A 15,079-nucleotide genomic window follows, 5' to 3' on the forward strand; every position below is an offset into this window, starting at 1 on the left:
AAGGTGGAATGGGGCAAAGACAGCCTCTTCAATAAATGGTGCTGGGAAAACTGGACAGCTACATATAAAAGAATGAAATTAGAACACTTCCTAACACCATACCTGAAGATAAACTCAAAATGGATTAAAGACCTAAATGTAAGACCAGAAACTATAAAACTCCTACAGGAAAACATAGGCAGAACACTAGATGACATAAATCATAGCAAGATCCTATATGACCCACCTCCTAGAGTGATGGAAATAGAAACAAAAGTAAACAAATGGGACCTGATTAAGCTTAAAAGCTTTTGCATGGCAAAGGAAGCTATAAACAAAGTGGAAAGACAACCATCAGAATGGGAGAAAATAAGTGCAAATGAAACAACTGACAAAGGATTAATTTCCAAAATATACAAGCAGTTCATACAACTCAATGCCAGAAAAACAAACAACTCAATCAAAAAGTGGGAAAAGTACTTAAACAGACATTTCTCCAAAGAAGACATACAGATGGCTAACAAACACATGGAAAGATGCTCAACATCATTCATTATTACAGAAATGAAAATCAAAACTACAATGAGATATCACCTCACACCGGTCAGAATGACCATCATCAAAAAGTCTACAACAATAAATGCTGCAGAGGGTGTGGAGAAAAGGGAATGCTCTTGCATTGTTGGTGGGAATGTAAATTGATATAGTTTCTATGGAAGATGGTATGGAGATTCCTTAAAAAACTAAGAATAAAACCACCTTATGACCTAGCAATCCCACTTCTAGGCATATACCAGGAGGAAAGCAAAATTGAAAAAGACGCCTGTATCCCATTGTTCATTGCAGCACTATTTACAATAGCTAGAATGTGGAAGCAACCTAGATGTCCATTGACAGATGAATGGATAAAGAGGTGTGGTACATATTACTTAGCCATAAAAAGGAACACATTTGAGTCAGTTCTGATGAGGTGGATGAACCTAGAACCTATTATACAGAGTAAAGTGAGTCAGAAAGAGAAATATAAATATTATATTCTAACACATATATATGGAATCTAGAAAAATGACAGTGAAGAATTTATTTACAGGATGGCAATAGACTTATGGACATGGGGAGAGGGGAGGAGAGGGTGAGATGTATGAAAAGAGTAACATGGAAATTTACATTACCATATGTAAAATAGATAGCCAACAGGAATTTGCTGTATGGCTCAGGAAACTCAAACAGGAGCTCTGTATCAACCTAGAGGGATGGGATGGGCCGGGGAATGGGAGGGAGGTTCAAAAGGGAGGGGATATATGTATAACTATGGCTGATTCATGTTGAGAATACAACAAAATTCTCTAAAGCAATTATCCTTCAATAAAAACATAAATGAAAAAATATAAAACAAGAGAAAATTTGCTGGATATCAAAGAAAGAAGAAAGCTTAATAAAATGAGCTGCAAGTTAAGATAGGAAAGTTAAAATCAAAGAAATGGAAATTCAAGAAAATAATATTAGCAAGTTCTGCTTTCACAGTCTGATCAAATAGTCACAATTTCTGACTCTGAGGCTTTGATCTCTTCAATCTTGGATGCTTCTTCAGTTTTATGACAATTGGCCTTTATATATTTCCCTTCACAAGTAATGCTTTCAGAGCCCTCTTCATGTCTTTATTCCTCAGACTGTAGATGAAAGGGTTCAGCATGGGTGTGATGACTGTGTACATCAGCGAGGCTGTTGCACTTGAGTGTGCATTGTGAGTAGCTGCAGAGCTAAGGTACACTCCAAGCATTGTACAATAAAATAAGGAGACAACGGTGAGGTGAGACGCACAGGTGGAAAATGCTTTATACTTCCCCAGAGCTGATGAGATTCTGCATATAGAGGAAACTATTTTAGAATATGAACAAAGGATACCAAAGAAGGGACCACCACACAGCAGGACAGCTGCAAAATACATCACTATGTTATTAACAAATGTGTCAGAACAGGCAAGTTGGACCATATGATTGAGTTCACAGAAAAAGTGGGGAATTTCAATGTTTGTGCAGAAGGACAGTCGCAACACCATTAAACTTTGTAATAAGGAATTCAGGACACTTATGATCCAGGATATCAGCACCAGCAGTCCACAGAGCTGGGGGTTCATGATGACTGTGTAGTGGAGAGGTTGACAAATGGCCACAAAGCGGTCATAGGCCATCACGGTCAGGAGGAGCATGTCCAACACTGCAAAAAGTATGAGAAAATAAATCTGTGTGATGCATTCCTTATAGCTGATGACTTTGCTTTGTGTCCAGATGTTCCACAGCATCTTTGGGATGGTGGTGGAGGTGAAACAGATGTCTACAAAGGATAGGTTGGAGAGGAAGAAGTACATGGGGGTGTGAAGGTGGGGGTCTGAAGTGATGGCCAAGATGATGAGCAGGTTTCCAAACATAGTAATCAGGTGTGTGGAGAGGAAAAGCCCAAATATGAGAGGCTGTACTTTTACTTCCCCTGAAAGTCCCAGAAGGAGAAATTCTAGAATTTGTGTACCATTGTCTGGTTCCATGCAGGAAGGTGACTTCTGGAAAAGAAGGGATATAACATGACCAATTTTCACACAAACTTGTATTACTCACATATTCAAAATGGTGTTTCAAATTTATATTTTGTTGTCAAAATTAGTTTGATATTTTGTGTATTTTGTATAGCCCCATGGAAGGTATCTTTGTATCCCACATAGTGTGGAATTTTTTCCCAACCAGCTTTTACCATAAGGGTCATGTGTTTTGCACCTTTAATGAGAATTTCATAGTGTAATTTAAGAATGTAATACAAGTGCTCGGGCCTGGTGCACTGGGAAGACCCAGAGGAATCGGGTGGAGAGGGAGGTGGGAGGGGGGATCGGATGGGAAATACATGTAAATCCATGGCTGATTCATGTCAATGTATGACAAAACCCACTACAATATTGTAAAGTAATTAGCCTCCAACTAATAAAAATAAATGAAAAAAAAGCAAAAAAAAAAAAGAATGTAACACGAAGTCTATTGTTTTTAAGCACTGTCTAGGCAATGAGTACGGAGAAGGCAATGGCACCCCACTCCAGTACTCTTGCCTGGAAAATCCCATGGATGGAGGAGCCTGGTGGGCAGTGGTCCATGGGGTTGCTAAGAGTCGGACACGACTGAGCGACTTCACTTTCACTTTTCACTTTCACGCATTGGAGAAGGAAATGGCAACCCCCTCCAGTGTTCTTACCTGGAGAATCCCAGGGACAGGGAGCCTGGTGGACTGCCGTCTATGGGATCGCACAGAGTCGAACACGACTGAAGTGACTTAGCAGCAGCAGCAGCAGGCAATGAATACAAGGTGCTAAAAAACAAAACTCCCGAAAGTCTCATTTCAATAACAGAGAATGAATATATGGTGGGAATGTAAGTCGATATAGCCACTATGGAAAATAGTATAGAGATGCCTTAAAAAAGCTAGGAATAAAACTACGATATGGCCCTGCAATCCCATGACTGGGTATATAACCTGAGAAAGCTTTCAATCAAAACAACACATGTACCCCAACGTTTATTGCAGCAGCATTTACAACAGCCAAGACGTGGAAGCAACCTAGATGTCCATGGACAGATGAATGGATAAAGAAGTTGTGGTATACATACACAGTGGAATATTATTCCGCCATAGAAAGGAACTAATTTGAGTCAGTTGAAGGGAGGTGGACAAATCTAGAGCATGTTATACAGCGTGAAGTAAGTTAGAAGGAGAAAAACAAATATTGCACATTAATGCATATATATGGAATCTAGAAAAATGATACAGATGAACCTATCTGAGGTGTAGGAACAGAGATGCAGATGTAGAGAATGGACTTGTGAACACATCAGGGGGAGCAGGGGGACAGATTGAGAAAATAACATTGACATCTATACACTACCGTGTGTAGAATAGATAGGTAGTGAGAAGCTGCTACATAACACAGGGAGCCCAGCCTTGTCCTTCGTGATGACCTGGGGGGTTGGGGTGGGACGGGGTGGGTGAGACGGAGGCTCAAGAAGGAGGTGATACAGATGTACTTCTGGCTGATTCACATTATTGTACAGCAGAAACCAGCACGACATCATAAAGTAATTGACATTGAAAAAATGAATCAGGACATAAAAAAAGAGAATGACTATTTAAACAGACAGTAAAATTATATATCATCCTATGGCCTCGGATTCTGTCACCATAGGCACGCAATTGATAACAGGCACAAAGGAGAGATTGGGTTTGTGTGGGGACGTGTGGGGACGTGTGTGCCCGGCAGAGGGACGGCCAGGCAAAGGCCGCGAAGAAGGTGCTTGTTTCCTGTGCTCAATTAAAAACAAGAGAAGCAGTGCTGCAAGTGAGTGAACCTGATAAAGACTGAGGAGAGGTGGGTCACACACGTTGAGGAGCGAGGTGGTCTCTCTGCCACTGCTGAAACCCCAGAGCACAGGTATTTCCTGCTCCATACTACAACTTGCATTTTACTCATCTTGTTGCTAAAGGGTTCCCAGGGGACTCCTCTGGTGCTCCAGTGGCTAAGACTCTTGCTTACAATGCAGGGGGCCCGGGTTTGATCCCTGGTCAGGGAACTAGATCCCACATGAAAGGACTAAGAGTTCACATTCCGCGATTGAAGATCTCAAGGCTGCAACGAGGATTCTGCACAGCCAAGTCAATCAGTCAATTAACCAATCAGTCAATATTTTAGAAAAGAGACAGCACCCCTCCTTAGGACCTCTTCTGTTTGAGTTCTGGTCCCAGTACTGTAAGAATCATCTTGGAATGTATGAGTCCTGGTACTCTTGTTCTGAAGACTGGTCACACTCCACAAGTCTCTCTCTCACACACACACCATGGCCCTCCGCACTGCAGTATTTCCATGTCTTTCACAACAACCGCCTTTCTGAGTATACTTTGTTCTTGTTGTTTTTCAGTTGCTAAGTCCTGTCTGACTCTTTGCAAGATGGCAGCACGCCAGGCTCCCTGTCCTTCACTATCTCCTAGAGTTTGCTCAAATTCATATCCATTGAGTCGGTGATGTTATCTGCCGCCCTCTTCTCCTTTTGCCTTCATTTTTTCCTGGCATCAGGGTTTTTTCTAATGAGTTGGGTCTTCAAGTCTTCAAGCAGCCAAAGTATTGGAGCTTCAGCTTCAGCAGTAGTCCTTCCAGTGTATATTCAGGTTTGATTTCCTTTCCTAATTGCACTAGGAATGCATAAAACCCAAACTGGCCCAATCAGTGATCTTTTCCCTGTAGAATGCTGAAATGGTCCTCAGATATTTCAATTCTTCAACTTCCCATGAACATGTAAACCTGGGACTCACTGATAGGGCTATTTTTGATTGAGTTTTTAAGCAAAAAAGAATCTGTTCAACTAACAGAAAGAGAGAAAAAATAAAGTGGGTCAGGAGGCAAAGATCTAATAAGCTCAGCTGGTCCCAGAGAGATTGTGTGGAAGAATAATCTCCCTTGGTTCTGGCAGCATTCCAAACATGATTACATTTCCTTGATGCCCAGAAAAAATAATAAGGGAACCAAAAACAAAAACAGAAACACCTGTCTAAAAGACAGAAGTAGTGATTTTCTTTAACGGTGTCAAGCACCCATATATGGTACATGCACCAAAAAATGAGCAAAGGGATAAGCCAGCATTTCCCCAAAGAAAATGCATACAGTATAACAAAAGTTGGACATTGTTAGTATGATGCAGTAGATTTACTTTTCCTGTGCCTATTCCATAATTATTTGACCAATTAGGTTTTTTTTTTTAGATTTTTTTGATGTGAACTATTTTTAAAGTCTCTACTGAATTTGTTACAATATTGCTTCTGTTTTTTTATATTTTAGTTTTTTGGCCATCAGGCATGTGGAGTCATAGCTCCCCTACCAGGGATCGAACCTACACCCCCTGCATTGGAAGGCGAATTCTTAACCACTGGACCACCAGGGACGTCCCTGACCAATTAGTTTTTGTATGGCCCAATAATGGATGAGATTAGCCCCTTTCTCAATTTTCTCAAGTGGTATCTTTCTTTTACTGCTCCTGTTCTGTAATGTTTCATCCCTTTTTTGAGAATCTCAGTGGGCACATTCTAATCATGATTCTGGACTTCATCCAACATGTAGAGGCTGCCCTGGGACATATTCTATAAATCCTGTCCACACTATGACAGTTCTCCTCCCTCATACTTCATACAAAAGAGATGTATTGCATCCAAACTCTGTGTAGGGGTAACCAATACATTTCAGATGAACATCTAGAAAACAACATATTCAATTTGCAGGGGGAAAAACCATCCAATAAAATAAGAAATTCAAAACTAAGAATATAGATATATTTCAATAAATTAAAACTTTTTACAGACAAAAATATCCTCCAAAAGTCAATTGAAGTGCTCAAGGCTGGTACACTGGGAAGACCCAGAGGGATGGGATGGAGAGGGAGGTGGGAGGGGGGATCGGGATAGGGAACAGATGTAAATCCATGGCTGATTCATGTAAATGTATGGCAAAAACCACTACAATATTGTAAAGTAATTAGCCTCCAACTAATAAAAATAAATGAAAAAAAAAGAAAAAATAAAAACTATGATTAGTAGAAATTTTTTGAAATGCTGAAAAGTGTAGAAAAATAGGTAATTATTATACAGGCCAATGCAGGAGTTGGGAGTTTGATTCTTGGGTTGGGAAGATCCCCTGGAGAAGGAAATGGAAACCCACTCTAGTGTTCTTGCCTGGGAAATCCTATGGACAGAGGAGCCTGGAGGGCTACTGTCCAAGGGATCACAAAAGAGTCAGACATGACTTAGCCACGAAACAGCAACAACAGCAGCAACATAATAATAGGCAAATCAAAATGGTGATCAAATATGTAAAGTGTGATGAATCTGAGCTATAGTTTAAGAAATAAAGTGGCTTTCACACCCATCAGCCTGGAGCCGGGGGTGGGGGGGGGTGGGGGGGGGTTGCGGAAACCCTTAAAGAACTGTCATGCTGATTGTGATTAGATCTTTTAAACTGACAGCAAAAGCAGTTGTCTAATTCTGTTGTTAGAAACATAAAATGTTACAAGATTGGAAAGCAACCTGAAGACAACGAAAAATATTGCAATAAATGTTGTTTTTTAACTCAGGCTTTCTTAAACCTAGTGCTGTGAGTTTTTTGGGGCCAAATCATTCTCTGTCTCATGCATTGAAAGATGCTTACAGCATCCATGTTCTCCACTCACCCCTCTCTAGTGCGACAGCCAGAAATGTCCTTGGAAGTTGTTCAATGTGTCCCCTGGGGAAAAATCTAATCCCCTGATTAGAACCACAGTTTTAAATTAGCAATCTCAACATATTTTTGTACCACTGACATAACAGCAATTTAATGATAAAGAATGTGAGAGATGGTCAAAGGTGTAAATAGCACTGTTGCATTGTGAAATATGTAATCACAGAAATAAACACATTAATTAATCAAACGAAGGAACAAAGGCAGCAGTCTCTTGTCTCTGCGCTGAGTTGAATTGGCTTCCATTCTCCCTGACCATCTCATGCACCATCATCTGGGTTGTTGTACTCACCTGGATGGGAACTCTGAGAGGAAGGTCTCCGAGGAGGAGTCTGAACCCCTTCCTGGATGTTTAATGATGAAGACTAAGTTTCTGTCCCCAGACTAGCAGCAGGAAAGAGTGAAGCTACAGCCTCCCAGCCAGGATTAGGACTCAAATCAAACAAAACAAAATAAGGGCCCTTCCAGGAGAGGTTTGCAAACACCGAGAGACTTCAGATGTGGAGATATTTATAGCTCCCTGTATCTGCTCATTAAGCACACTTCTCTCTTGTTATTTCAACCTCTAAGTACATAATTCCCCTGTGGAAAGCTCTTCTGGAAGAAAGGAAATTTTTCCTGATGATTTTCCACTCACAAGAGGCCACTGTAGAAGTCAATTGAATCCAGTTTTGTTTTCTTCTTTTTACTCCTTCTCCATTAAATTGCCCACCTTTCATATCTCTAAATCTCTTAGCATCTTATCTCAACTCTTAACTAGAATTTTCTCCAAGTCAAAGATGAGGAACCTGTCTGGATTGAGTCTCTTGTGTCTTCAAAGCTTGTCTTCAAAGTTCAGACACAGACTCTGAACCTCCAGAAAATTCCTGTTTTCCTTTTCAACTGGGGGAGGAACTGAATTCTTTTGTTAGTGAACCTTGGGCACTACATACAAGCCTACCCACCTCCAGCCTCTAGAGCCAGGCAATTGAGGATGGTTCCTTGTTCAGTAGCTACAAAATCCAGGCCATTGGATGTAAAAACTGGGGCACCAGTCACATGTGAGAATTCCACTCCAAGGCATACTGGGAGTCTGGGACGTGGTAGAAAGAGAGCATGAAGATAATACCCACATTTCAAGGTAACTGGAAAGGTTTATAGTCAGCCCATGTTCTTGTATTGTAAAGTCGTTACATTGTGTCTGACGCTTGCAACCCCCTGGACTGTAGCCTGCCAGGCCCGTATGTCCATGGGATTTTCCAGGCAAGAATACTGGAGTGGGCTGCCATTTCCTTCTCCAGGGTATCTTCCTGGACCAGGGACTGAACCCATGTTGCATTGGCAGGAGGATTTTTTTTTTTTTTACCACTGAACCACCAGGGAAGCCTGTAGGTATGTGTTAAATGAGAAGCCTGTCTCTAAGGCTGCAGCTACAATTGATGGTAACGTTGTAAGCTTATTTCACAGAAAGATTGAGCATCTGGGTCTCTTATCTCCTGTGTCCTGAAAGTGGTAGCAGTTTAAGAACTCTTCCTCCATTGGTTATAGTCCCACAGGTCTTGAGAGTATAAGCTCCACTGTCTTCCTGGGATGTAAGGTTGTCTCAGGAAGCAGCTGCAAAAATCAGGAGGCCAGACAAGGGTATAAGCTCACCATCAAGTTGAAGCAGAGCGGAGGCAGAGAACAAAGAGTTATCCACCAGGCTCATCTCTGTTCCCTGAGATCATAGCCACAGACCTTTAGGAGCACACCAAAACAGAAGCCTGCCCCTCAGGCCAAAGCTCCTGGACAAGCAAGCGGGGCCTCTATTCTAGGAAGGCTGGGGTGTGATTCAGTCTGCCACCTGTGCAATGTCCTGGAGGTGGTAGGCTGTCAAGAACTGTCTTCTTGATTTTGCAATCCAGTCAGACCTCAGAATGCAAGTCCCCTGGCCTCTAGAGACAGGGACACAAAGAATGTCCTCTGGAGTGCTGCCAGAGAAACTGGAATGCTGCACATAAAGAAAAAAATAATCACAGAGGACTAGACATGTGCAAAATCTCCCCTCTAGGAGATAATGGTAGTGTGGAGCTTGACAAAGGATGAGCTTTGTCGTTCTTTGTCATTCAAGGAATTCTACTTGCTGACTTTAGTGATGCAGAAGGACAGCATCAGATGGCTCCCACCAATGCCTCCATGCTAAGAGAGAATTTCAACAGCCTTCTGCCCTTTTGGTGGATGTATTTAGATTAGCAACTGAATGTCCCCCAGGTGGCTCAGTGGCAAAGAATCTGCCTGCCAATGCACCATGGGTTTGATCCCTGGGTGGGGAAGATTCCCTGGAGCAGGAAATGGCAACCCATTACAGTATTCTTGCCTGGGAAATCCCATGGACAGAGGTACTAGCGGGCTACAGTCCATGGGGTTGCAAAGAGTTGAACATGACTTACTGACTAAATAGCAATAGCAACAGTCCCTCACATATAGTCTAGGCACTTTTCAAACTGCTGCTTCAGCAGTGAGCATTGAGGTGGTTGAGTCTATGTGGTGATTGAATCTATGTGGGAGCCTTTTGGAAGCAGTGTCTCCATTTGCTATGTCACTTTGCATCTCATGGGCATAAATCCTGATGATTTTTCAAAGATAGGTATTTTGGAGGCTCATCTCCCATATGCAGGTCTTAAGAGCTGGGGTGTCTAATATAGGCTATGAACCTTTTAATCCTCAAGAAGAGGCTCCAGATGTGTAAAACCCCTTCTGGGTTGCTGCATCAGGGGTGGGGATTTTGGCAAGAAATCATCTCGGTCTCTCCTACCTGCTTCAATGTGGTCTTTTCTCATTTGACAAAGGAGCATTTCAGCTAGTTTTCAGGTCGTTTTCAAAGGGAATTGATCCATGTGTAGCTGTAGATTCAGCATATCCATGGGAGGAGTCAATTCAGTATCTTCCTGTATCACCATCTTGGACCAGTCCCTCTGTGGTTCACTTTAAATCTGCGCTTAACTTTTTACAGTCTTTTTCTGCTCATAATGTTTTTTAAAATTTTATTGGAATGTAATTGCTTTACTGTGTTATGTCAATTTTTGCTGTACAACAAAGTGAATCAGCCATATATGTATGTATAGTTTTTCCCTCTTGAGTCTCTTTCCTACCCCATCCCCTTTCCCAGGTCATCACAGAGCACCCTGAGCTGAGCTCCCTGTGTTATATAACAGCTTCCTGCCAGCTATCTCTTTTAGTCATGGCAGTATATATGTCAATGTGACTCTTTCAGTTTGTTCCCCCTCTTTCTTCTGCTTTGTGTTCACAAGTCCATTCTCTACATTTGCATCTCTGTTCTTCCCCTGCAAATAGTTCATCAGCACCATTTTTCTAGATTCTATGTGTATGCATTGACATGTGATATTTGTTTTTCTGGCTTCAGTCAGTCAGTCAGTCAGTTCAGTCTCTCAGTCGTGTCTGACTCTTTGCGACACCATGAATCGCAGCATGCCAGGCCTCCATGTCCATCACTAACTTTTCTGGCTTACTTCACTCTGTATGGTAGGCTCTAGGTTCATCCACATCACTACAACTGATTCAATTTCATCCCTTTTTATGGCTGAGTAATATTCCATCGTATATACGTACTACATCTTCTTTATCCACTTATCTGTTGATGGACATTTAGGTTGCTTCCATATCGTATCATGGCTATTGTAAATAGTGCTGCAATGAACACTGGGGTACATGTGCTTTGAATTATCTTTTTGAATTATGGTTTTCTTGGTGTATATGCCCAGTAGTGTATCCTATCCAATTTTCTCTCAAGCTTTCTTTCTATATAAAACATAGAACCAACCACAAATGCATTATTGTGTGTACCTATATAGGTATGCTTATGCTCATTTGAATGATAAATTTATATAAATAAATACACAAAAGTTTACATTTGAACATTTTCTTAGGATTCCACAAAAATATGTCAACTTACATCATTAATTTCTTGAAATCTTCCTCTGAAGTTATGTTTCTTATCCCACATTACCTACATAGATAATGATTTAGGCTCAGGGAGATTAAAAGCCTTTAAAGTTATACTGCACTGTCATGAATTATGTGCAAATAGAAATATACAGTATGCATTGTAAATTTAGTACAGATAATTTTATTTATCATTTCAAAATATGCAGTTTATGGTATGCAATTATTTTCCAATACATCACTTTGAAGTCTAAAGGTGCATGGATTGGAGTAGGATCTAGAGCACAGATAGCTGATTCACACTAAGCAGTGATGGGAGATATCTCATTTACCCAGGTGAAAAGAAAAGTGTCATAGATGGGTATAGAAATAGAAGCAAATTAAAGCAATTCACTCTTGGTACTCTCTTGGTAAAACTGAAGATAAAACCAGAGAAATAAACTGATCACATTGGGTCAGGTGAGAAAGGTATCATGTCATACATCAAATCATGGATGAACCTAAGAAAAGTAATGTAGAGACTTACAGCTGAGTTTACACTCATTAGGAGATCAGCAGAGCTCAGAACAACTCTCTACCTTATAATCTCATCTGGTAACAAAGGCAGTATATTACAGCATTAGCTTTAGGATGGCTTGTTATGCAGCAATATCTAACTGATACAATAATCAAAGTGAACAGAATGAGGACAGTTATAATTGCTCCTGATTATTCTTGTCATTTGTTCTTGTATTTCAGGATAGCTTTCATGGTTACTCTGTCATTTCAGTTCATTTCAGATAACTGCAATTGAAATCTCTCACTGGGGTTCATTTCTCAGTAACCAGAAGAGGTTGAAAGGACATGTATGTCTGTGTAGGAAAAAAAACTGGTAACCCTGATTCACATGACTGGACAGCAATTCAAGATGTCTGTTGAGTCACTCTTTGATCATAAAATGTGAATAGAATCAAGAGTATAACAGAGTTATCATGGAGGATAATGATAGTGATCATTCACCATCCTTCTTGGGTTATGACAAAATGTAGTGGAGATACAGTTCCATTAAATCAATGACATGAATCATATTATAGGTAGCACTGAACATTTTCAAGCAGAAACGGGGAGATAATTGAATAAAAAAAGAAAAATGCTAATCAATCTTTTACTAATATGTATAAACCTCCCCTTAACACATGGACACCAATCCTCCATACTCCAATGAGTAGATATACAGCATGGAAAATGAGTATTTTCCAAAGTAATACAATGTATGAATTACTACTTTGCTTCATCGTGTTGAAGGTCCCTTGGACTGCAAGGAGATCAAACCAGTTAATCCTAAAACAAGTCAGTCCTGAATATTCATTGGAAGGACTGATGCTGAAGCTGCAACTCCAGTACTTTGGCAATCTGATGCGAAGAGCTGATTCATTGAAAAAGAGCCTGATGCTGGGAACGATTGAAGGCAGGAGGAGAAGGGGACAACAGAGAATAAGATGGTTGGATGGACATGAGTTTGAGCAAGCTCCGGGAGTTGTTGATGGACAGGGAAGCCTGGCTTGCTGCAGTCCATGGGGTTGCAAAGAGTCGGACACAACTGAGCAACTGAACTGAAATATTGATGTTCATCTGTGATTCTAAAGCCATGTTAGGTCAATCTGTTTATTAAAATGTGTCTTTCAGTGGGGACTCCTTTTGTAGACATGTATCTGATAATCATGTTAACAGTGGCTATTGTGGGCAATACAAATGCCAAGAACAGGATCCAAATGAGGAGAATAAAAATCAATGACCTGTCACAAATCACAGTAGTATGTTACAGTCTCAATGGCGAGAAAAGGCAGTTAAGATAATGATGTACATGGGAACATTGGATGTAAAGGTGAAAATAATGTCTCAGGTTTTCCTCTGTTATAAAATTTTATAAATTGTCTTCGTGATCAAACATATGTTTTTTGACAGGAAGACTACAAATCATGACACTTCTTTTAGAGAAACAGAAGAAATGTCATTTGTGGGGCTTCCCAGGTTGCACTAGGGGTAAAGAATGTGCCTGTCAATGTCGATGAAAGAGATGCAAGTTTGATCCCTGGAGGAGGAAATGGTAACCCACCCCAGTATCCTTGCCAGAAAAATTCCATGGATAGAGGAGCCTGGTGGACTACATTCCATAGAGTTGCATAGAGTCAGACATGACTGAGCGATGAAGCATGTACGCAGGTATGCCATTTGTGAAAAGTTATTCTAAAAAAAACTATGTTGTCTCATTTAGTCAGTAGGAATTTCCGAACATTCTTGATACATTGTTGAAGTAAAGTTGTGAAAGTGGGAATAGAACAAGGAGAAAGCAGGTGGATGCCAGAGAGAAAAGGAAGCTTAATAAAGTGATTTACATGATTTGAATAGAAAAGCTATAGTCAAATAAATGCAAATTCCAGGACTGTATTTGTTTAAAAAGAGCAAATTCTAATTTCACAGTCTGATGAAATAGTCACAGTTTCTGACCCTGAGGCTTTGACCTTTGTGATCTCAAGGGCCTTTCAGTTTTATGACGACTAGCTTTCATACATTTCTTCTCACAAAGAATGCTTTCAGAGCCCTCTTCATGTCTTTATTCCTCAGGCTGTAGATGAAAGGGTTCAGCATGGGTGTGATGACTGTGTACATCACCGAGGCTGTTGCACTTGAGTGTGCATTGTGGGTAGCTGCAGAGCTAAGGTACACTCCAAGCATCGTACAATAAAATAAGGAGACAACAGTGAGGTGAGACGCACAGGTGGAAAATGCTTTATATTTCCCCTGAGCTGATGAGATTCTGCGTATACAGGAGACTATCTTAGAATAAGAGTAAAGGATACCAGCAAAGGGACCTCCACCCAGCAGGACAGCTGCAAAATACATCACTATGTTATTAACAAATGTGTCAGAACAGGCAAGTTGGACCATATGATTGAGTTCGCAGAAAAAGTGGGGAATTTCAATGTTTGTGCAGAAGGACAGTTGCAGCATCATTAAGCTCTGTAATGAGGAATTAAGAATATTTATGATCCAGGACATCAACACCAGCAGTCCACAGAGTCTTGGGTTCATGATGACTGTGTAGTGCAGGGGATGGCAGATGGCCACAAAGCGGTCATAGGCCATCGCAGTCAGGAGAAAAATGTCCAACACTGCAAAGAGGATGAGAAAATAAATCTGTGTGATGCAGCCTTCATAGGTGATAACTTTGCTCTGTGTTTGGATGTTCCACAGCATCTTTGGAATGGTGGTGGAAGTGAAACAGATGTCGACAAAGGACAGGTTGGAGAGGAAGAAGTACATGGGGGTGTGCAGGTGGGAGTCTGAAGTGATGGCCAGGATGATGAGCAGGTTTCCAAAGACAGTGATCAGGTACATGGAGAGGAAAAGCCCAAATAAGATGGACTGTAGTTCTGGATCCTCTGAAAATCCCAGAAGAAGAAATTCTGAAATTCGTGTATCATTGCCTCGTTCCATATGGTGGAAGTGACTTCACAGAAAGAGGAAAGTAACATGACTAATTTTCACAACTACATGCTTTACTCACACATTTTAAAAGCCGGGATTTACATATTGCAGTCATGTAATTCAGTAAAATATATTTTGCATATGAATATGGTCTCCTTTAGATTCCCTCATGCCACCACTGATATGGAATTTTTGTCCCTGTCAACTCTTTCCCTGAGGGATTATGAATGCTATAATTTTCACTAGAAATTTTTTCATGCATTTCAGTAGTAAAATTGAGATCTGACCATGTTACCCATGTCTAGGCAACAAGTATAGTTTGCTGAAGAACAAAATAGGACCCTATTATTAAATGATGGGAGTGTTTCCCATGTGGTGCAGTGGTAAAGAATCCACCTGCCCATGCAGGAAATGCAAGAG

At 40.8% G+C, this 15,079-nt stretch overlaps 2 protein-coding genes across 2 annotated transcripts; both read right to left on the reverse strand.

Annotated features, from left to right (window-relative positions):
• Positions 1 to 1,588: 1,588 nt before the first annotated feature.
• On the reverse strand, positions 1,589 to 2,521 carry LOC110142704 (olfactory receptor 7A17-like). The gene has a single exon (XM_070458298.1). It carries the CDS (start codon positions 2,519 to 2,521, stop codon positions 1,589 to 1,591), a length of 933 nt encoding a protein of 310 aa, XP_070314399.1.
• An 11,214-nt stretch (positions 2,522 to 13,735) lies between these two features.
• Positions 13,736 to 14,686, reverse strand: LOC110121559 (olfactory receptor 7A10-like). The gene has a single exon (XM_020868764.2). The coding sequence runs from the start codon at positions 14,666 to 14,668 to the stop codon at positions 13,736 to 13,738; it is 933 nt and encodes a 310-aa protein (XP_020724423.2). The 5' UTR covers positions 14,669 to 14,686.
• Positions 14,687 to 15,079: the final 393 nt, after the last annotated feature.

Source organism: Odocoileus virginianus, chromosome 3 (assembly GCF_023699985.2).
Source record: "Odocoileus virginianus isolate 20LAN1187 ecotype Illinois chromosome 3, Ovbor_1.2, whole genome shotgun sequence".
In the NCBI taxonomy this organism is placed as follows: Eukaryota; Metazoa; Chordata; class Mammalia; order Artiodactyla; family Cervidae; genus Odocoileus; species Odocoileus virginianus.